Here is a 24005-nt window from a genome sequence, read left to right as displayed (position 1 = left end):
CCCAAAGAGCTGTGCAGATGTCATCTTGAAGAAGGAGAGGCTGGCTCTGAACTCAGCCACATCCAACACCTGATGATCAAGATCTACACCAGGCTGATGGTGTCATAGAAATCAAACATTAACAACCAGCCAAACATTAACAAGCACCCTTTAACAAAGTGATCGACTTGCAAGATTTCAGAAATGCAAAGTGTTATAATGTCTAGAAAGGTATTCCTAATGCACACAGAATGTTTCTTTCCACTTTTTCTATTTATGTTGTGAGTCTGATTTATTTTGCAAGTTCATCTCATCTTAGTTCAAAGTGTCACAGTTAGGGCCTCTGGGCATCATAAAAACCAGTTCCAAGAATCTCCAAAATATCCTTCCATCCATTTCCTAGCTGCTTCTTCCAGTTCCGGGTCATAGTGGAGCTGGAGCCCATCCCGGCAAGCTTGAATGCAAAGGATCCAAAACCTCTTTGTATACCAGCCATTTACAGTGTATAAGTAAAAGGTTTATTCCATGCTGAAAAAAAGAAGAAAGAGAACACAACATTTCGGCCGTGGAGCCTTCTTCAGGTGTGAGAGAGACAGGGCAGTAGGCAAAGGTAAAGTAGCGGGAGAACAAAGGTTGAGAGGGAGGAGGAGTGAGAGGCGGGAGCAGGGGACAGAAAGAGAGGCCAATCAAGAGGTGTGAAGTCAGAATGGGTGCAGAGAGGTGTGAGTTAACAGTGTATGTCAATAACACAGCAAGTCACCAGAAAAACATGAAAAAGGAGTATGTTTGCATAGCGCTTTCTTTTCCACGAAAGCAAAAATAACTATCCCTGGTATTTCTGTACTGTCATATCTTTCATTTCCAAAGGATCACAATATTGACACGGTGGCGCAGTGGTTATTGCTGGGGTTCAGTTCTAGGCTTTTCGATTCCAGTTTGTACTGTATGTTCTCCCCATATTCAAGTGGGTTTCCTCCAGGTGCTCCGGTTTCCTCTCAAAGTCCAATGACATGCTGGTAGGTTAATTGGCTTCTGGAAAAACTGGCCCTGGTGTGAGTGTGAATGTAAATGTGTCTGTGTGTGCCCTGCAATGGATTAGCTTCCCATCTAGGGAGTGTCCTGGCTTGCACCTGTTGCTTGTCCCCGTGACCCTGTATTGGATAGAGCAGTTAGAAATGGATGGTTTATATATGGAAGGAACCTGACTTCATCCCTACACTGTAGTACAGTACAGTGCTTACCTACCTAGCAGCAACTCCACTATACAACACATCAATATTCTGGTACAAGGGGAATAGTGCCACCTGTGGTGCACCAACATTTGGTCTTATCTAGCTTCTGAGATAAGGCTATAAGGTTATTGGCTACTGTTAAACACCCCTGGGAGCTCAATGCCCTGGACAAAAAGTCACATCGATTTCGTATTTTTTATTTAACCTTTTATTTTTTATTATAAGTTACAAATAGTTGCATAGTTACAGCATTTAAATATGTTTTGACGCCTGAAACAACAAGGCTTTTAAAACACATTTTGTAGCAATATACTTTACTTCTGATCCATAAATCATCATTTGGCAGCTTTAACTGTTGTTACTAATTCGGCCCTTGTGACTAATATTATCTATTTTGTCTTTATCCTTAAAAGTTTTGTTCCATTATTAATTACAGCAATAGTGGAAATTCGTGCTTTGGAATTAGTAAAATCCGTACATTAGATTTAAGAGCTTTCAGTATTCGTATTTTGGGAATTTGTTCCATGTACGTAGGTAAGAGGGAGATTAAATCTCACAGAACAAAATTATGTAAGCTGCTTTTCTCAAAATAAGAGTTTCCGGCGGCGGCAGAGTAACAATAAATCCAAGACGGAAGCTGTAGGACAGCGACAGCGCAGCCTCTCTGTGATGACGCAGCGATACAAACCGACCAATGGGCGGGCGTGCTGAACGGAAATGGCGAAATTTGAATGTTCTGGGGAGGAAAACAGTGGCAACAAGGCTGTTTCAGCTTCATGTGGAGATAATCTTGCAGATATGTTCAAGAGCAGTAAGTATGTGTGAAATATACCATCAAATTTATATCATTTAATGTAGGAAGTCTGCCGATTGATCGCCTCAAGAGGTATTTCTGGAGCACAGTGTTTTGAGGAGGTTGCGGAGATGGAAATTGCAGATTTTTTGATTGCAGTTCTGTTTTTTTGAATGGCTGCATAAGGGTTGGGCAAAGTGCATTCACTTTGTGTTGCGTTTTGCCGTATTTTGTTGATTATATATTTTTTTCACCTCTTTAAGGTGAGGCGTGGGAATGTGTAGTTTATGAAATCCAATATTGATATGTTTCTTTGACGAGGACGTAAGCATTCCTAACGGCGAAATAAAACAATAACGGCAAACTCGGTTGAATGGTCTTGTAGACACGCCTTTTTCTATAAATAGCGATCATTTATATATGTCTAGGTTTTCTTGGAGATTTGAATCCCAGTAAGTGCACTTTTGTTTTTAAGTAAGACTTAACGCTCGATAGTGATTATAATACACTAAACCTGGATATATTATATGTTTTTATCATTCTAAAACTGTGTGACAGTATCACCACGCATCTGAGACGTTTATAAAAAATGAAATTTTACGTAAATTATAAAAGTTCATAAAATTGCGGAAGCGGTTTAATGAAAAAATCTCCTGTTTTGGAGGTTGGTCACCCACACATTCCTGACATATGACTTGTTTATACAAGAACTGGGTATCCCCCCCGGTCTGAAAACACTGCTTTCAAACGATAAAACCTTTCTAATAAGCGTGATGCAGACGCTAAAATTCAGTGGTTTAATTATAGAAACAAAATTGACGGTTTATTTCACACATACTTTCCGTGGTTAAACACACACTCGTATGGTTGTGAACGGGTGATCGGAGTCCAGTTTGAGCCTCATCATAAATTCTTTGGGAAAAAAATAAATTATTTGTCTATTTACAAAGATAGCGTGTAGATTAAATTAAATGACAGTTAAAATATTTTGGATTTAAGTACAAAATTTGCAGTGAGAACGCAGGTTTCACGAAGAGAACTGTACTGCCTGTGTTATTAAATGTTTTGCAAGTAGAGTGAGTGGTTAAACGAGTTAAATCAAGTAGAAGGTGTTTACACACAATATGTACAGTTTAGCGCTCCTCGCTTGAGCTCAGCCAATAAGACCTATTTACACCTAAATCGGATTATATGTAGAGATAAATTCATTCTCTCATTTATATGTCACATGTTGGATTACAATGGGCGTGACTATTCTGTGGCAGACGGGAGACTATTCATGATAGGTGACCTATTAACCCGATTGTGTTGTGACTTCTGTGAACTTGGGTGATATTTTGCACTGATACCATGGAGACTTTAGCTAGAAGTGGCCATTCTTTTGGAGGACCCCTACAGTTGTGTTGTCTTACAGTTCCTCACAGCATATACCGTACTGTGTCGTTTACAATTGTGGGGTAGTGAATACTCGGTGCTAGTGTGTAAATACAAACAACTCCGCACGGATAATTTTAACAGTAACGTGGAGGTGTTTATTTTTTTTAAGCTTCTCTGGAGTTTTACATTGCTCCAGTCCTCATCGCACTTAAGCGGCATAGACGACTGCCTTGATTTTCCAATGTTCTTTTGCTGCACTACTGTTGATCTATTTCGGACACCCTAACATCTGAATTTTATAAATATCTGCTCAGCATCTATTTCTACACCTGTACTGAAACAAGGTTTACAGTAAACGTAGATTGTAAATTATTTTGCATTTCTAAAGATGTGATAATACTAGCTATGCGCGATAAGTTTCTTTTGCTTTTGTTCGTTATTATTACAGTAACTAAGCATTCCAGATTTTATTTTTACTTACAGCCATGGATGATGAACAGCATACACAAAAGCAACTTGCTTTGCTTTCTGCAAGACTGAAGAATATTAAATCAAAGCTCTTTGATGAAGGTAATTACATTGTTGCACTATAGTATGTATTTGTTTAATATTTTGTGCATTTCCGTACAGATTATAAACATTTCTCAATGACTGCAAAAATGCTCAGTAATAGTCAAATTAAGCTTGTTCTGTTTAAAAGCAAAGCAGATGCATGGTAGTTTATTATTATTGGAGTTACCCTCAGAGTTGTTAATAAAAAGTAAGCTGTTTTTTCTCAATCTGATTTTATAGAAGTGTTAATGAATTCATTTTTATTCTTTATTTTTCTTTGTCACTTAATACTTTTATCTTTTGTTTTCTTCCTTAGATGATACCGACAGCTTAAAACAGATTTTAAGTTCCAGCTCACCCGAATCATGCTTGGCCCATTTAAAAAACATAGAGAAGAGAGGCAACCCTCATACAGATCCATGTCTTCTAAAGAAGCTCGTTGACTGTTATGGTCATGTGTTTTCTTGTCTACCAGTAGAAAAGAACTGTCGCAATGAAAGCTATGCAATGATGCTGGTCAAGTTTGCAGAATTGAAAGCGTAAGTATATGGGTTAATATCACAGATTCGTGTGTGTGCTTTGCAGTGGTATCAGTGAAAAACATCCATTACTCCTTCATTGCTGCCTCTCCATATCTGAGTAGTTCACCGTTTTTAAAGGCTAGATGAATGCTCAGTGCATTTTGGAGACACACAGACAGGGAGAGAGAAGCTTGGGTCAGAGCGCAAGGTCAGCTGTTTATACGGCACCCCTGGAGCAGTTGGGGTTAAGGGCCTTGATCAGGGGCCCAACGGAGTAGGTTCCTCTGCCGGCCACGGGATACAAACCGGCAACCTTCCAGCCACAGGGGCAGATCCTTAGCCACAGAGCCACCTCACTGCGCCAGCCACAGAGGAATGTAGCAGAATGCTAGGCTCATTGGCAGTTTGTGGCTTCATCAGTGATAGATGAGATGCTTTTCCATCTTTCTATATTAAATGATGAATGGCTCTGGAGACCTGCATGTCAAAAGATTGAATATATACAGTAAGAACGTGAAAATAGAAATTTCATGATTCCCCCCCAAACATTTAAGAGTTTTGTGTATTTTATAAAAAATATTGAGGGGTTTTGCAAAATCCTTGCTTCTCTGTTTACAGTAGCATACTGTTTGTCTCATTCTTTCGCTCAAGGACAGACAATAAATGTTGCCAGAGAGCTGAGTCTTTAAAACCATTAGGTATGTTCTAGAACCAGAAAAATATATAAAATCATGAATAATTATTCATTTTTTGTTCAATAATTATTTGATTATTTTTATTATGAAAGCAAAAAACTAATAGTTGACATGTAGCAGTACAGTATTTTAAACTGCCAAATGCAGATTTCATTGATAATTCAGAGGTTAATATTGTTTTTGTTGCAGCATTGAAGACCCCGATGAAGCACATGATTGCTACAACATAGCTCGGCTGAACGCCAAGGGTTTTGCTTTTGTGCACATTGCTCATGCTCAGTTTGAACTTTCTCAAGGTAATCCCAATGCTTAAGAGGAGTGTGCTTACTTATTCGCTTGAGTAAGAACTGAACCTATGCACTTCAGTTAGGGGTTGTGTGCTAGTTTGTTCAGGACTGTGTATTGGTGAAAGTCATAGTAAGCAGACATTGAAAAAAATCAAGTAGCCTGTTGAAATGCCGGCTGATAGAAGAACTGATTTTAGCAGACAGCATGGCTAATTAACTGTTTGTACTGTTTCTGACTGAACTGTAAATGCAACTATATAGGAAATCAGACTTAAAGTTCATGTCAAAGTAATTGTTTTATTTTTACTAATGTTAAACTACTTTTATCTTAATCATTTTTGTAACATCATACATTTGTCGAGAGCTTGTGATAGTTTAATACTGTTACAAATGGGGGGTTATGAAACTGGTGAGAATCAGGAATTGACTGAACGGTTTAGTCAATAAGTGAAATAATTAATCATAATCCCCCAACTTGTCTTTTCTAGCAATATACCCGAGCAGCTGATATACTTAGAGGCATATTAATTCTTTGTTCTCTGGCACAGCTCTGTTGAGAGGAGTAATAATCCAGGCACACTTGGTTTACAAATATTTATTGCAATGACAAGACATAAACTACACTACACACAACATACAACACACAAGTTACTTTATGTACAGAATTTACAAACAAGGTGTTTCAGAGGCCTAACATTCTGGTCACCTAGAAAACCCCAGACTGCTACTAAGCATTAAACTCTCAATGTCTACAGAGGCCACACAAGAGATGAGCTGCCATCTAACTTAATACAATGCAAGCTGCAGTTAAATCTCTCTCTCTCTCTTCTCCTTGTTCCCCGGATGCCACAAAGTAAATGTGAGCCTATATCCCTATCCATAAAAATGCACCCTAAGCAGGAAAGATGTTTCTAATTGAGGTATCTTTTACCCAGGAAACCTAAGTTCCCTAAAAACACAGAAAAGCACGCTCTTCTGGCTTACTACACATATAATTCTGTTTTTTCTCCGCTGCAAACATCATATATGACAAATGTGTTCAACTAGACAATTTGTACAGACATAAGTATCCTGGAATGTTTCTTGTCTGCTTTTTTTGGAATTAAAGCTAGACAATGGATAAACCAACTTTCAGAACTTTTTAGCTATGCAAACATACATACATTCTGTATAAACCTAAACACATTTTGCACATATTTTGTTTTTACAGTGACTATGATCATCACATTTTGCACACACCTATGTATTTATTTTTTATGTATTTATTTTTATTTATTTTGTTGTCTTTTGTTTTATAACTATTCTGATGTCTGTTTTTGCTTGTCTTGGGCTGGACTGCTGTAACGCATCAATTTCCCTACGGGATTAATAAAGTATTATCTATCTATACCAGGATAAAAACATGACATCCTTACAAGAAATACTTATAATTATTTAATGTACTTATGAATTATTTCAAATGTTATTTTGAGGCATTTATCATTTACTTTATTGTTTTAGATGCTTAAACATTTTTAATTGTAAAAATACCTTTTTATTTTTCCAGGCAATGTGAAGAAAAGTACTTCAATACTACAGAAGGCATTGGAATTAAACGCTAGACCTGCAGAACTTTTGGAGATGGCACTGCGGAATTTAAGATCTGGGAAACAGACATTGGTGTCCCCTGAAGACAAAGAGAACCTGATAGGTTGATCTATTAATGTCCTTCTGTTTGGAAAATCACCACTTAGCATTTCTATTGCATGTATATAATCATGCAACTAATTTTCATCAGCATTTAATTTTTTCCCTGTGCATTTGGTACAAGTTGCAATGGATTTGTTTTAGTTTTATTCCTCTAGAAAACATTTTATTGCTTGAGTGCTTTCATCTCATAAAATTGTTTTCCCTTTGATATTGTGTCAAGGAATAGTATAATTAGTTGTGGATATGACTATTTGAAAGATGTTAAAGCCTTGACATTCTCTTTTGTACAAATACTGATTTTCCTTCGTACAGTGTCAACATATGATGCACAAGATTCTGTAAAAAGAAGTCTGGAGTTCCCAAAAAGCAGCAGAAGCAGTGAAGGGACAGGAGATCTACAGCTGAGTGGTTCATTATTTTCTCAAGGGTAGGTCATTATTAGCCTGAAAGACCTAATAAACATCCATTCTGATTGGAACGTAAGTGTTGTCTTTAAAAGAACCGGAGTATAATGTACCTTTTTTTTTTTCCAGTATGGATCTGAAGCTTGGGTCCCAAGAAGAACAGGGCACTTGCGGATGGAAATCTAGTGCACACTTGAAAAAGTCTGTGGTATGACACTTTTGTTTTTTATGAAATTTTCAAAGCTTCAGTGCTCATTTCTTGAAAATTATAAACATTTAAATGTATGAATTATGTTGTGAAAGATGTTCATATACAAAATGGGAGACGCAGTGGAAATGTTTTGTTTAATGTCTTGTAATTCTTATGCCTTACAGGTAGGAAGAGTTCCCATGCAGCCACTAACAAATCCAGATTTTGATATTGCTGTCAAAAAGAGTGACCTTTCCTGCAGTCATCTGAAACGGTAGAGTAAAAAATATATTTTATGTCCCGTATTGTTGGTTTGTAGTAAAAAGATTTTAGAATGTTACCTTTAAGGGTTTATCACTGTTGTTTCTCAAAAGAATTTATCAGGACTCATTGAGATGCTACTTTATTGTGTTAAATTTCAGTTTTGCTTTTTAGGCAAACGTCAGGAACAAGAACAAATCAAATGTTTGTGCCCTCATTGTCCAAATCAAGTAAGAATGGTGGTGATGGAGACTCCTACAGTCTCTTAAACCTAAAGGTACATTGATTTTTTTTTATTAATATAAGTTCTTACTTTGGTAAATGTTGAAAGTGTCTCCATTTATAAGAGTCAGATGTCAAAATTATTTTAGATTATTAACTAAAAATTGTTCAATATCTCTGCTGAACTGTGAAAAATGTCCATAAGTAGAATAATTCAATGAATTATTTTTTTTGTAAAGTTTATGTCTTTGTAAAGTTCATAAGCTCATTAGTGAGCTTAGTTTTTTATTTTTTCCTAGAATTTGTGCACAAAATTCAATAGATATATTTCCTTTAACTTATTTCTAGTTTTTACTTTTCAAAATGTCTAAGAATGTTAATTGTTTTTTACATTTTGATTAAGGCGTTATAATACCAGGCCTCTCTGAAAAATCAGCTAGATAAGAGTTGGAATGTAAATTTGAAGACTGTCTAGACTGGACCTGTACATCATTGTTTCATAGGGGCAGTTAAGGGTCTATGCTATTTTTGTCAAGATTAAGAAATCAAGATTTTATCTCTACTTTTTCTTCAGTCATCAAACATCAGTCCTGAGAACAGCGGTGCTGAGCTGCCCGGGGTTTCTGATTCAACAATGACGCTTTTGAACAAAGTAGACAGAAATGTTACTCCTGGAACAGAAGGTAGGTTATAAATCATTTCTAACAAACCTCTTTAGATTTTTTCATATTTAACCAAAATACAATTCCTTGTAACAAAGACACAAAGAAACAGTTACTCATAAGGTGTGCTACATGTTTCGTACAGTTTCTGTCATCAGTGACAGTGCCGCACTGGAGATGGGTTATGGTAGAGAGAGGATGGTGGTAATGTGGATGTGGTTGTTTGGGGGGGGAAATTGGTTTCTGTCTATGTTAGTAATGCAGATATTGTAGTTAATACCAAACCATTGAAGTATTCTCTAGGATAGCCTGTATATCTTAAAACACAGGCAAATCAGTTCAAACCACAGGCAAAAAATGACTTAAGATGGTTACTTTGATCAGAAGTAATTTGCATTTTTTTCCCTCTTCTTAAAGGCACTCCATTGCAAGCACGGACTTCTGTATCACACAATAAAAAGCAAAAAGATGCACCAACAAACCTAAAGATGTCTTCAAGTCTGGAGCAAAGCAAGCCTAGGTCTAAAGACCCTCCATCACATGCCTTCAAAATGCCAACACAAATAAATAGACAAGCCTTCCTTGAGGTCAGTGCAATGTTCTTCAATGCCATGTTTTTTGGGGGGATTTGTTCATTCATCATGAGTTATAATGCTATTGTTATTAATCCCCTTAGGACAAGCGGTCACCTGCGGAACATGCTCAGCATCAAGTTCAAAACTCTATTCCAGCTCCATCCAGACAGTCTTCAGAAATGGTCTTTGAGACTCCAAAATACAAAAAGTCTGGCTTGAATACAAACAGGTATGTTTGGAACATCAGATTATAAAAAGGTACATTTGTCTCATGTATATAGTGTAATTTGTGCTCAGACCTTTTAAGTCAGTTTGCATCTGATTTCATGTTCTTATATGTTGGATTGTATGCAATATCCTCCAAAGGTATTGGGACAGTGAACTCTTAACTATTGTTTGTATTAATTGTATTTTAATATTTACTTAAGCTCTACCTATTTGGGTCCATTCAATTGATATTGTTGAATGTTTTTATTTTGAAGGTAGTTCCACTTGGGCAATGGGTTTACAGGTTACTCAGGTGGTTGGTCAGATGTTTACTGTTGGGTCGTTAGGAATTGCTTAAAGATTTGTGAACATCCTATCAACCGACCTCACTTTGACTGGTCTATAATTGAAAGTCAAAATGAAAATAAAAGAACGTTTTATTAAAGAGAATCATGTAGCTTTGAAGCTGAAAGAAAAACCCAATGAAGAACCATAGCACAGAAATTGTGTGCTAAAATGGACAGTTTGGGTGCATAATAAAGAAAGAAACCAGAGGTATGATTGCCAATCAAAAATATCATGGATTATACCAAGAGTTTGATGAGTTTAGTGGAAAACAGATTACATGCAGAAATTTTCTCAAAGGAACAAATACAATAAAATTGTGGTATTTGTGGGTTAGGTACCTTAATTTGCAAATACAAAACTTGATACCATATGGAGAAAAATGTTCATATCTGTAGTTATGTTTGTTATAACTAAGCTATATCAGGAATAATTAAAGTCAGTAATTATTGGTAGTATTTTTAATTATAATTGCTGCAAACTTCAAAAAGCTATTTTTTTCCCTTTAAAGCAAGTTATTGCACATGCAGATTAGACCAGTGTTATATCTTACCCTGTATTAGAGTACATTTTTTTATTTTCTTTGCTTTTTACATTATTACTTTTAGAAATGCAGCACAACTGTGCTATAATAAAGTTATAGTTACAGCATAGGAATAACAGCGAGGAACTTAAATTAAGTGTACTCACTCCTTGTCTTGCGATTTGTGTATTTCTCTTTATTTCTTTGCTATAATTTTCCACAAGATACGTGATAACTGAGACTGTGATAACTTAAGGGACAATGGAGTATATATTTAATCTTTTATTTCAAAACTGAGTCACATACAGCATCACTTTAAGTCATAGTATCATAGTATGATAACAGGTCTACACACAACACACATCTAATGCTTTCCTGAAGGAAACTGAATGAAGCATTCCCCATGGTGCACTGCTACCCAAACTGTTTGTTAATCAAGCTGTGCCTTGGCCACAGAGACTGGTGCAGGTTGGGCGAAGTGTTTCGTATGATGAAAATGCTGCGGAAGTGGGTGCCCGAATTTTTCCCCTGCTGCACAGTCCACACATAGATTGAATTTGGTCCTTAAATGTGGAAAAAGTGGTCACTAATAATTTTGCGCGAATATTCATCCTGTGGATGTTGGGGTATTACTGTATGGGCTTTTGCACTTTGATATTTACTCTGCCAATATTTATTTTATCTTGAAATTACTGGATTAAACAGCATATTTGTTTTTTCATATGGTCAAATGTATACTTGGAGTTGCCCAAAAGGATAAGATATATTTTGCTTATTATTCCGATAATGACGAATACAAATGATATAAATTACAAATCTCGACTTTGTCCCAATACTTTAGGATGGCACTGTATGTTGAAATAGGACATTGTAATTCTTTTAACCTGGAATTGCCTGACAAAACAAAATCAATCACAAAAACAAATTTTAGAATTCTATACAAATCATAAAAATAAGATGTATTATGTTTGCAGTGATGCAGGTTTATATCATTTTAATGGAATATTTGATGATTATAAAGATCTAAAAAATCTTTTTTTGTGACAGCTGTGTTACTCCAGTTTTGAGGACAGACCATCCAGCAATGGGGCAAACTTTTACACCTTACAATTATGGGTCATGTCAGAATCCAGGCCAGCTGCAACAACCTTCCACTCCTTTTAGCCAAGTCAGCTATGCACAACAGCCTCCTCAGGTAAAGAGATTGTAACTTGCATGTCCATTAATAGATATAATTATGTAAATGCTAATAGAGTTACGGATATGACCTTATCCGTGCGTCCCTACTATTGTAATACTTTTTCCAATTGTAGGTTCCTGCGTTCTCCAATGAGTCAGTTACAATCAAAGGCAAAGCCTACTTCATTCTCAAGCAAATAGGAGTTGGTGGTTCCAGTAAGGTAACCCCCAGTTTACTTTTACTTTCTAATTTCTTCTAGGTCTGCTAAATTATAGGTGTTGTTTAAGTAGGTCTCGGTTGCTGGGGTTCAACATTTTATAATCATAATTTGTCACATTATTATTATTGCTCATGCTATTTGAAATGCTGTGCTTTTTTAATTTCTTAAAGCATTTTCAGCATGGGTGAAATAAAAGCCTATAGATATTTGGACAACCAGGACTAAGACTGTCCAAGAATAACTAACTATAACTACTTTGTTAAATGCATGTTTAATCAACTTTAACAAGCTATTGTAAAATAATATTTTGAAAAATATTGTGACTTATGGAACGAGTCTACATTGTTGTATTTCATATATCATTGGTATCACAAATCGTAATAATCTATGTGCATCTTTTATATATCTGAAAAAAGTAAAGCACTTAAGATTATTGGAGGCATATCTGGGCTCAAAGAAGTGAGCATCATAATTGTAGTACAGAAGCATATCTTAAAATCTATACGCATCTGATTAGAGTTCTTAGGGAAGGAAATATGATATGAAAGTTTGTACTTTCTCTGGAGGCTTTGGAATAGTAGTTACCTATATTTCTTTGAAAGTGTAGTTTCTGTGCATGATTTTTAATGTTTTATTTTCAGGTGTTCCAAGTTCTGGACACCAAAAAGCAGCTGTACGCTGTTAAATATGTGAATCTCAAGGAAGCAGACAGCCAAACCATTGAAAGTTACAAAAATGAGATTGAGCACCTTAATCACCTGCAACAATATAGTGACCAGATTATAAAGCTTTATGACTAGTAAGTGAAAAGAATGGCATGTATTGACTGTAGTTAACATTTAAAATGCTTTCATTTGTATCAGTGAAATTGCCTATACTGTTGTAATTACTATACAATATATTTCTTCAATTGCATTTTCAGATCATTTGACAGATTTTACTTGTTTAAAACACGACACGCCTCTAGTGTAGAAAAGAATGATAAAATTTATGTTCACAATTTGTTGATTTTCTTTAGGATGTGTGTGCTGTTTTTAATTTAAAAGTAATTTTATTAACATGTTATAAAGAAATGCGGTGGAAGTTTAATATTGTCTTGTAGTTTTCAAATTTAATGTAACATTGTTAAATAGCTAAAAAATCAAGACCTTCTTAATTTAAGTTTCAGGACTTAAGTTTTGTACAGTTCTTGACCGCAGTAACTTATACAGCAGAAACAGATATTGGCTGCAAGAATTCAAAGCTGGTGATTTTTTTCTAGAAAAAAGTTATTTGATTAATCACTTTGAAACTGGACATTAGGTGTCAGAACTGTAGAGCTTTTTGTGAGTTTTGTGCCTTATTCATTTTTTTATCATTTCAGTGAAATCACAAACACTTATATCTACATGTTAATGGAGTGTGGGAACCTTGACCTTAATACTTGGCTGAGAAGCCGAAAATCCGTAAATCCCCTGGAGAGAAAGTTCTATTGGAGAAACATGCTGGAAGCAGTTCATACAATCCACAAACATGGTAAGAACAAGTTAGTATAATAAGTATGCTGGAGTGGAATAGATTTGTAGCAGCACATACAGTATAGTACTGTAATGTTTTTATTAGGAATCAGTAACTTCGGTAAAGATCTTCTTGAGGTCTTGCTAGTCTTGTTTGACGGGTGTTCCCACTACTGGTCCTGGAGGACCTTACAAATAACTAATATCATGTCTGAGAAATTATACTTAACATAATCAAATACATATTTAAAAATTATACTAAGATAAACTTTACAATTGTTTATGCTCAAGGGACTTCTCAGTGTCCTAGAGCTGTAACAGTATTTTTGCACCACTTGACAAAATATCTTTTTATGTTTAAAACAGGTATTATCCACAGTGACTTGAAACCTGCCAATTTTGTAATTGTGAATGCATCACTCAAACTCATTGACTTTGGCATTGCCAACCGTATCCAGCCTGATGTGACCAGCATTGTAAAGGATTCACAGGTGAGTGGATGTAAGACTGCAGTATTAGACATGTATTATCATCTCTATTGGATAGAGCCCACTCTACAAATGTGCATGTATTTTAATGCCTCCTTAAATATTGCACACGGTTACTTTCCTAATACTTTTCTGGTTTATATGCTATTTATTTCTTAGTAATCTTGTTTTATTTGGTATGTCTTGTGCTTAAATTGGTAATGCTTGCTGCTTACATTGCCCCATTGGGGAAATAGTTTGAATTGAATCTGTGCCATTTTAAAATTGCATATGCTAATGATAATGCTGCATGCTTTCATGATATAGGTTGGAACCCTCAACTACATGCCCCCTGAGGCAATCAAGGACACCACCTCCTTTGATGGAAGGTCTAAGGTAAAAGCCTCTCAGATTATTTGTGTTGTTTAATGGTTACGATCTCATTTTTAGAAATTATTCTTCCCCATTGTTTTGTGATTGGATGATATTGAGTGATGTGCTCCAGATCAATCATCATGAGAATCAGTCCTCCAGGCACAATTTCCAATCTGTGTAAATTACACTGCACCACTTTTCTTGATCCCATTACAGATATTGGAAACTTGAGGATAAATGTGCCTCTCTCTGGCAGGATATTAGTGGGACGAAAAGCACTGGATGTCTGTTGCACCGACTTCCCTATATTGATTCTTGGTCTTGATAAATGTCTTCCTGAAAGCTTTTGTGTAAGTGGCTTAACACAACCAGGATATAGTCACTTAAAAAGGCTCATTGAAGTGATGAAGACATTCATATCCACCCTGTAGCCACTATATATTTTATTTACTGTTTTTCTAAAGACTGTTTACTAGAGGTCTCTGACTATAGACAGCCTCAATGGGGTGATTGTTATACTGTGGTACACCTCTTTCTGAAGATTAAATGATTGATGAATAAAACAAGTAATGTGCTTAATTAAGGGAACTCTAGTCCTTGAGGTCTGATTCAAATGATGTCTGAATTGAAGAACTCCTCTGAAATTGAAAAATTGTTTCAGGTATATAGAAATGCCTGTCATATGCCATTCTTATTGCAATATGTAACATTCTTACTGCTAGGGCCAAATATCTTCCTCTTTGTATTTTGTGATTTTTTTTATTACATTTATGTGAAGTTACATAACACTTACTCCATCCTCATCCATAATCACTGCCTCAGACTGTCATGAAAAAGGTACCTTTTGATACTTTTTCCAATGAATATCCTCATGGTGAACGTGCAGTGAACAAACAAAAAAAAAAAAGAGTGGGATTTGGGTGTAGTGTATATTTGCAAACTAAAGGTTATCTGTAAATTTTCTATTAGATGTAACATTTGTGGATTACAATGAAGCAGTAGCTTGTTAATTAATCTATTTCTTTTTTTAAATTCCCTTTAAAAAGGAATGCTCATAATACAACTATGTTCCTTAGCTGTGTAAACCGATCTAAAGGTACAATTCCTAGCCAGGAATTTACTGACAAATCTTCAAAGGTTTGTCATATGACATTCAAATTTATATGGCTAATCTAAAGTGTTTTGATTAACTTTCAATTGCATTTACATGTTAGCAGTGACTTGTAAGGAAAATTTCATCTCATGTGTGTAATATTGCTTGAAATTGCTTTTAAACTAAGGGACTAAGCACCAGTTACACTGCCATATACTAGGATTTAGACGTTTATGGTAAGGCACTAATGATATGTTTGCAGCTGCATTGCTTCAATAAAGTGAAAGTATGCGCAGCGTATTGTACTTTTGACAGTTACCAAAAACTTCGCTTTTGAAAAATGGCGGAAGAATATGAAAAAGATGCACAACATTAAGTGTAATGTCTCAAAAGCAATTCATGCTGTGCTGTCTAAATATTGTTAGTCAGCTTTAGTTCTCATTGTGAAAAAGGTGTACAATATTAACATAATCTGAAATTGAGAATGTCTCCAGGACCTTCTGCTGTTTGAGTATCAGTGTGGAGGAGGAAGCTACAGGAGGCAGGTTGCGATCCTGACCAAACAGATTTTGCCCTTAATTATTACAGAGTGCTAGTCATTGAAAGCATTAGTGAGTGTAGCACATGAGGTACAGGGGTCACAGTAACGGAAACAGCAGTCCACTTCTGAGGAACACAACATGACAATGTTTCTGGACACAAGCAGTAATTCATTATGAATGTGCTATACTAATGACTGTTTTTGTTCGTTCTTAGATCAGTCCTAAAAGTGATGTTTGGTCACTTGGATGCATTTTATATTGCATGACCTATAGAAAGACTCCATTTCAACACATTACGCACCAGATTGCAAAACTGCAAGCCATAATTGACCCGTCTCATGAAATTGAGTTTCCGGAAATTTCAGAAAAGGACCTTCAGGATGTCCTCAAGGTATGCATTTTAGTTCTCGAGTTCATTTGCCTTTTCTTACCAGCTACACAACATAAATACCCAATGTGCAACAGTTCAGCCTCATTTTTTACATCGTGTTCATGGGAGCTATAAAAATGGGGTGTCTTGTTGGTTTAAGGGGGGGGGGTAAAGTGATCACCTCTACTTATCCATATTGGAGAGAGATTTGAGATGAATAATTATTCTGCTGCAAAGTTCATCATCTGGAAGTGGAAAATCATCTCCGCCTACTGGTGGGAAAAGTGCTGTTAAAAAGTGCTAGTGATGAAGTTTCCTGCAGTTGGTCCAGTCCTTTAGCTCCCAAATTGAATCATAGACAAAGTCATTTCATTTGTTTGAATTTGTTCAATAATGTTAAGCAGAAGTGCAGATTAGTGTTTCTGTAGTTGTAATTTTATTTTCAGATGTAGCCATCCCTTTCTGGTTATTTTTTGAGAAAATATAAACCTCTTAAATGTAGAACTCTGTGGAACTTATGAGACGGAATGTTATTTTTTTAAATTGATGTCCCTATTTCAGTAACTTTTATTTAAAATGTATTATTCCGGTGTTATTCAATACATTCTCTGTTTTCATTCTGATTTCATTTCATGTGAAATGCACTGGTAATATGAGCTGGATATCAAATAGTTAAGCAAAGGTGTGAAATGTAGTATGACATTTTTGAACAAGAATAAACAAACATTTCCTGTTTCATAGCGGTGCTTGGTACGCAATCCAAAAGAGAGAATTTCCATCGCAGAACTTCTTGCGCATCCATATCTCCAGCTGCAGCCACAGCCCACACCCGAACCAGGTAATACAGCTATTGAAGTTAGTCACTTTATCAGAAAGGCTGGTTTGCAGTTTTCTTGAAGGGGGGGGGAGACCCATATAACATGCATGCTTAGTTTGTTATAGTGGGAGGAGATTAATAAAATTCCTTTTGTCACCCATTTTCTGAGCCTGGTCAGCATGTTGGTTTACAAAATGGGTGGGGTTCAGAGAACTTCTTGCACATTTAAGAACTAAAATGGACAGTGGCAGGTGTTGTATAAATAGGTGAAATCATTTTGTTTATGTGTTCTTAAAAGCCATTGCTAAATGCTGTTATTACAGTTTGAAACATCGTGGAATTTGTAGTTGGGGGGCTAATGGGTTTAAAACATCACATTTCATTGAGTTGTCCATGAATATACTTAATGTTTCAAGTCACTTGCTGTGCTGTGAGTTACTTGTGACTGTGCAGGACCAAGTAATGTTCTAGAAAGTAATACTGCAGATGTTTTGTAATGTTAATTATTAGTAATATACACAGGCTATCAAAAGCATTTAGCCCCTTTGGAATTTTGTGCATTGTTACAATATAGAACCATAATGTATTAAATTGGGAGTTTTTGCTATTGATTTGAAAGAAAACACTCTACAGATTATACTACAGATTCTCCTAAGTTAATTATAAAATAGAAAATGACTGACTATTCACCCCTTTGAGACAATATTTGGTAGAGGCACGTTTTACAGAACTGACACTCATAAGTCTTCTTGAATACGTTTCTACTGGCTTTTTACATTGCAGTTTTTGTCTGTTCTTGTTTGTAAAATTGCTGAAACTCTCTCGGGTTGGATGGGAACTGATGAACAGTAATTTTCAACTCCTGCCAATGACTTTTGATTGGGTTGAGGTCCAGGCTTTGGCTGTATGTTTTGGGCCGTTGTGCTTCTGGATGATGAAGCTTCTTCCCAGTTCCATGTCTGTTGCAGGCTGCAGTAGGCTTTCCTGCAGGATTTCTCTGTACTCTCCTCCTGTCTTCACAACTCTTCCAGGCCCTGATATAGCGAAGCTTCCCCATAACGTAACACTGCCACCATCATGCTTCACAGTAGGGATGCTGCTATGCTTGCGCCAAACATAGGTTTACCGTTGAGGTCAAGAAGATTTACTTTGGTCTTGTTAGGCCATAGAATTTTCTCAGTTTCTCCCTCATGCCTTCTGGCAAAGTAATCAAGGTTTGATGGGAGTTTTTTGTCACTTTCCCATGAAGCTGAAATTTGTGTAGCACCCAGGCACTTGTCATATGCCCAGTTTATCCCATCTCAGCCATGAAAGACTGTAATTCCTTTAAAGTCGTCACATGGCTCTTGGTGGCCTCTCCGACTAGTGCTCTTCTCACCTGGATACTCAGTTTTTGAGGACACCCCGTTTTTCAGTTTCACAGTTGTACCCTATTTTCTGCATTTGGTATAGTGGTCTTTGCTGTGCTTTGGGGGATATGTACTGCCTTGGAAATTTTCTTGTATCCTTCCCCTGCTTGGTGCTTTTCAATAATCCTATCCCAAAACTATCCCAGTTTTTCTTTGACTGTTCCTTTGTCTTCATGATGTACAGTAGTTTTTGTTGGGAGTTGTACTAATCAACTGTGGGACCTCCCAGTGATAGGTGTATATTTACCCTGAGTTCATGTGAAACAGGTGGGCTCTATTCAACAAATTGTGACTTCTAAAGACACTTGGCTGTACCTGAGCCTATTTAAGTGTATCATAGTAAAGGTGACAAGTATTTATGCAATAACTTATGTTCTGTTTTATATTTATAGAATATATTTCTGAAAATATACTTTTTTTCACTTTATTTTGACATTATTGTCAATTATTGTCGATCAATGGCAAATAATCCCATATAAATATATTGTGATTCCTTGTTGTAACACTGTAAGATATAACGTCCGGGGGGGTGAATACTTTTGATAGCCACTGTATCCCTTGGTATAGGTCACCCTTCCGTAATATCTCAAAAACTGTATTCTAGAAATTGCTTGAGCCTGGTGCTTTGGATTAGAGCACTGAAACAATCTCTGGAGGCCAATTATGGAAACAAATAATGGACAGATCACACGCTTTCAATACCCTGGGATTTGTAAAAGTGAATTGAATGCATGAAATTCACTTGATTAGACTATAAACTATAGTTATAAGTCATATAACTTAAATAGGGTGACTTATTTATGCAGGCAATTGTAAAGGGCAAGAACAAATAATATTGCTACATAAGAGCATAAATCTTTAAATTAGCTGGTTTTGTGTATACATTATAATGTATTGTTTGAAGTTTCTTTGGATTTGCTTTATATATTGTAGCAAAGGATCCATTACAAAAATTCACATTTCATAAATCTGCCTCTTTTTTTTTTAGAAACAGATTGAGTTAAATTTTCTAAATATAGTAAAAGATCCAAATGTACATTTGGTAGTGGTTAATACAACATTCTACATGTAGATACAGACCACTCTTTGTCAAATGTGAGGTTTTATACGTTTTCTCAGTTTGGATCTGCTCTGCATTTAGGTCTAAATGATCGAATATAGCAATGTAACAGCTAAAAAAGTAGGTGAAATGCACTTATGTAGAGACCAATTTCCCTGCAGGAAAAGAAGATAGAATATAACATTTAGGTTCCATATGTAGAAATTAATACATTCAGCAAACCTGTAAGTGCATAGTTCTAAATGTTAAACTTGTCTTAAGCTGGAGTTAAAAATCTATATTTTAGTCAAAATCTGGACCTTCTGTAATGGATGAAAGCATTTCTTTTTATGAGTTTGGCTGTGCTATTTGTGTATCTAATTACTAGAAACGATGCACAAAATTAACATTGCTTCATTTTCTACAGTTCAGTTCAACAGTCAAGAACTGAAACAAATCTTCAGCAGTCTTGCAGCTTTAAATTCACCAAACAGCATTTCAAGAGCTGCCAATGTAAGTATTAATGCAAGTTTTAATGACATTTTCATCTTATACTGACGTCTCAATGGGAGGTGTAAATTAGTTTATCAGTGACATAAAGGACTATAGTATTGTTGACTGTTGGCTTATAATGGTTCTAATGGTGTAATTGATATCTCTGTGTAAACTGTTGATTCAAAGGGACTCCGTAGTGATGCAGTACTTTATTAAAAATGACACGCATTGTGAGAGTCTCTCACAGATGTAATTAGTCTAGGAGATACATCTGTCTTCAGGGTAAGAGCAAGGACACAGTTCCCAGGAAAACGTGCTGTGTGTTAGTCCAAGAAGAGCAGACTACAGTAGGCTCATTGTATATAACAGTAATTAACTCACGAACAGTTCTTGTGTTTAAAAGTCACACCCCTGACATGTACAAAATGCAATTTTATAGTTAACTCTGCCTCTCCTATACGTAATATAAAACTTGTATGTCAGGGTATTGCAATTAACCTAATAACTTTTTTTTTTCTTTTAGAACTTGGCAAAGATGTGCAGCACTGGCAAAAAATTTGACCCGTCTGAATGCGTGAAACCTTCTACTAACTCCTCCTGAGACCAGGATGGCTGTGACCGTTGCGGAAACTTATGAACATTTCTTACATCTTTTCTGTCAGCCAATCATTGCTTTTTTTAAATTACACTTCTCAGAACCCTCAACAGGGATCTTATCAGCAGCTGCTCGTTGTTTAGATTTCTGACTACTGCTCTTGGATGTTTCCGTAAAGGTTTTTATTCTCAGTTATGGTGTATTTCTCACATGTGAACACTTTGCTGTACAGTTGTTGGAGATCTACACCCAGAAAGAGCTGGTGTAGGGTTATAAACCATTATAAAACAAGATGTACTCTAATTGACAAACATCCTACATAATCATATTTTGGATATTTAGCTACTTCATCTCACTTGCCACTTTTTGTAAATGCATATGTTAAATAAAACAATGTTCTTTGTAAGCCGCCTGTTATTTTCTCAGGGGGTACCAATTTATACCAGTTTTCCATGTAAAAGCATTTGGCTCAGTTCTTGTATAATTGTGCAAATTAGATAGAAAGCTCAATATAATCATCTTAAGTGTTTATTAATAGTGTATTGTAAGCCTAAATGTACCTTCATAAATGCATTTTAATCCAGTATTGTTCATTAGCAGTATTGTTTAATGGAACAAGTAAAGGTTTATTCCATGCTAAAAAGAGAAAAAAGGAAACAATTTTTAGGCTGAAGAGCCTTCTTCGGGTATGAGGATGTTCCGTAATATACCGTATTATCATACCAGTTCATAGGTTTGTCATGTTAGAAAACTCAACCACATTTATGCAAATGTGATGCAATTCATGAGATACCAAACATTCTCAAATTAATATGGTAGATAGAATTAGTAAATAAGAAAAGGTAAGATGGTCACTAGAGTCCTAATGTCTTAAAACAACAGTGGACTAACCAGCAGTCATTCCATGAGTAACTAATTCAGAAATCTAGTAAACTGAAAATCGAGATCAAATTGGAAGTTTTCAGGACCACACAAATGGATAAGCAATGACAGACCTTGTTCGTACATGTCTGAGGTCATGGTGTACTGAAGGAGCCTTCAGCTTTTTGGGACCCTGGAAAGCTGTGAAAAAGCTTAGTGTGATGAACATATTTTAAATAAATGGATCTACAAAGAAGGTAAATCTATAGAATGGAGAGCAGGGAGTTAAACTGTAAGGACTCTACAGTTAAGTACTTGTATCTAAATGACAGACATGTTCATAAAGATAAATGTAGGAACACAAGCTGCTGCATCAGTATATGACTGTGATGTGAATGATTGCTTGCATTTATATAGCTCTTTTCATTCCAAAAGGCTTCACATGTAAGGGGATCTACTGCATCCATCACTGAATTGCAAAACACTCATCTGGGTATTGCATGACAGCCTGTTTGTGCCAGCAGCCACACTATACAGCAGATAAGGTGGAAATGTGTGACATTATTTTACCAATTGAATTAAGAAGGAAATTTGGTCAGGCTGTGTAAGCCCAAAATGGAATCCCCACTCTACGTTTATTTAGAGAATCTCGCTTAACTAAGCAAATAAACTTCTTTTAACAAGCAACAGCAGTAACAGTTTCAAACAGAGCATATACAAATATGCCACAAGCTCAAGGATATCTAGTCAAATATCCACTCCCGGACGAGTGAAAATCAGATTTTATAGCAGTGTGATTTCCAGATATTTACCGGAAGCTCGTGCTACTATATGGTACGTTTAGGAAAAACATAACCAAATTAATGAAGAACAAGAAAACAGACTTGAGTTATTATGACACATCTTCAAAAATGGATACCTCATTCATGAAATGAGGTTATTGGACACTGGATTAAATTAAGGGGAGAGAGTGGAGCTGTGGATTTATTTAAACTACCTTCTGAAATCTACCACGTAGTGTTTGCCACTCAAGTTTTTTTTTCAGGGGTAAAAGGTTGCATTCTATTTAGCATCAGTTATAAGAGGGCAGACTAACGTGTGGAGAACTAAATATTTTAAGAAAATTAGTTTACGTATCCTTATGAAGATAAGGTTTAAGGTTATCACTGTAAAGGATCTAATTGGAAAGGCTAGATACAATATATTTTGGCTCTAAGATCTCATTTCAATTGTAAATATCAGTTATGTTTTTGTCTTGTCCGTAGTTCTGTTTAATAAATACTGTACATGTCTTTTAAGCTATTGCTTATTTCTCCACCATTCAATAAAAATGTTAAGCCTTTTTTTATTAAATTGCTTGTACTGATTCTGGTCCCAGGACTTAGATTTTGAAAAGTCTCATGGTGATATTCTACATAAAATATTAATTTCTAAACTAACAGCTGTAGCCATCATTGAAACTGACTGAGAACAGGTCAACAAACAGCAGTACAGATAAGTGATAAATGTTCAGAGCAGTCTTATTAATAGAATACCCCAGAGATGTGTTTTGATGTACTGTAGATCCTGGTATAGAGCAGAATCGTGGTGTGACACTACTGCTGCCTCCCAACTCTTTGAGTTCCTATTTCAGTTCTGGAATGAGATGCCTTTTATATTCAGTTGACAGCTCCTTGTGTTTTTTTCCTCCTTCCAATGATATGCTGTTTAGGTTGAGATACACTGCTATCACTATCTGCTATGTAGGGGTGTGACCCCGGTGTCCTGGCCAAATTTCCCATTGGCCCTTACCAATCATGGCCTCCTAATAATCCCCATCTCTGAATTGGCTTCATCACTCTGCTCTCCTCCCCACTGAGAGCTGGTGTGTGGTGAGTGTACTGGTGCACTATGGCTGCCGGTGCATCATCCAGGTGGGGCTGCACAATGGTGGTGGTGGAGGGGAGGCCCCATTACCTGTAAAGCACTTTGAGTGCTATATAAGTGTAAGCAATTATTATTATTATTATTATTTTTATTATTATTATTATTAATACCACTTCCAGAATGCTGACTCACGTTACCATTAGTATGCAACTTTCTGATGATGGGTGGATTCTGGTATAGATAAAAAAAACTAGGAGCAGCAAGGGGGTTCAAAATATTAAAATACCGAATATGACTTTATAAAGATGTCAGGTGATGTAATGTACACAAGTGGAGGTACACGGGTAGGAAAAAAAAAACATCCACATACAAAATGGTAAGCAACTTAAAAGATATTAAAGATATAATGATGTGTTTCAGAAAGACATTGGTGCCGTATACTCAGTGCAAGGAAGAGCGTCAGAGGTGCATTCGCAAGCTTAAAGGCATGTCCTGCACTCACGGGTTAACAACTCAATACATTTAAGTTTCGAACAGAAAAGACTATAATGGGGACCTGAATGCATTTAATGTTAGAACCTCACATGCTGCTGATAAGGATCCCTAGAGACGAGCCTTTTTAGGTACTTTTGTTTGGAACCTGAGTTCAAAATCCTTAAAAGTGAA

The 24005-nt window shown here is 36.1% G+C and overlaps 1 protein-coding gene across 2 annotated transcripts; it reads left to right on the top strand.

Annotated features, from left to right (window-relative positions):
* Positions 1-1881: 1881 nt before the first annotated feature.
* Positions 1882-22771, top strand: ttk (ttk protein kinase). 2 transcript variants are annotated; one of them, XM_088625914.1, is made up of 22 exons: positions 1882-2026; positions 3865-3951; positions 4250-4472; positions 5339-5445; positions 6983-7126; positions 7438-7552; positions 7659-7737; positions 7905-7993; positions 8155-8257; positions 8777-8885; positions 9282-9451; positions 9541-9668; positions 11562-11709; positions 11828-11914; positions 12556-12713; positions 13278-13429; positions 13777-13901; positions 14205-14273; positions 16102-16278; positions 16999-17095; positions 19950-20035; positions 20541-22771. In XM_088625914.1, the coding sequence occupies exons 1-22, from the start codon at positions 1906-1908 to the stop codon at positions 20616-20618; spliced, it is 2652 nt and encodes an 883-aa protein (XP_088482040.1). In that variant the 5' UTR covers positions 1882-1905; the 3' UTR covers positions 20619-22771. The 2 variants fall into 2 exon arrangements, with proteins under 2 accessions (XP_088482040.1, XP_088482041.1); XM_088625915.1 differs by having other exon boundaries at positions 1884-2022.
* Positions 22772-24005: the final 1234 nt, after the last annotated feature.

The sequence above is a fragment of the Lepisosteus platostomus genome, chromosome 3, assembly GCF_059453375.1.
Source record: "Lepisosteus platostomus isolate fLepPlt1 chromosome 3, fLepPlt1.hap1, whole genome shotgun sequence".
NCBI classification, from domain to species: domain Eukaryota; kingdom Metazoa; phylum Chordata; class Actinopteri; order Semionotiformes; family Lepisosteidae; genus Lepisosteus; species Lepisosteus platostomus.
Note: the sequence above shows the minus strand (reverse complement) of the source record. Positions and strands in the feature narration are given on the sequence as shown.

Excerpts from the sequence above, each read along its gene's own strand:
- ttk (XM_088625914.1), top strand. The coding sequence starts at position 1,906 with ATGGGCGGGCGTGCTGAACGGAAATGGCGAAATTTGAATGTTCTGGGG. Across the intron at positions 7,553-7,658 it reads GGTTCATTATTTTCTCAAGG|TATGGATCTGAAGCTTGGGT; the intron begins GTAGGTCATTAT and ends TTTTTTTTCCAG. Across the intron at positions 13,902-14,204 it reads GCATTGTAAAGGATTCACAG|GTTGGAACCCTCAACTACAT; the intron begins GTGAGTGGATGT and ends TTCATGATATAG.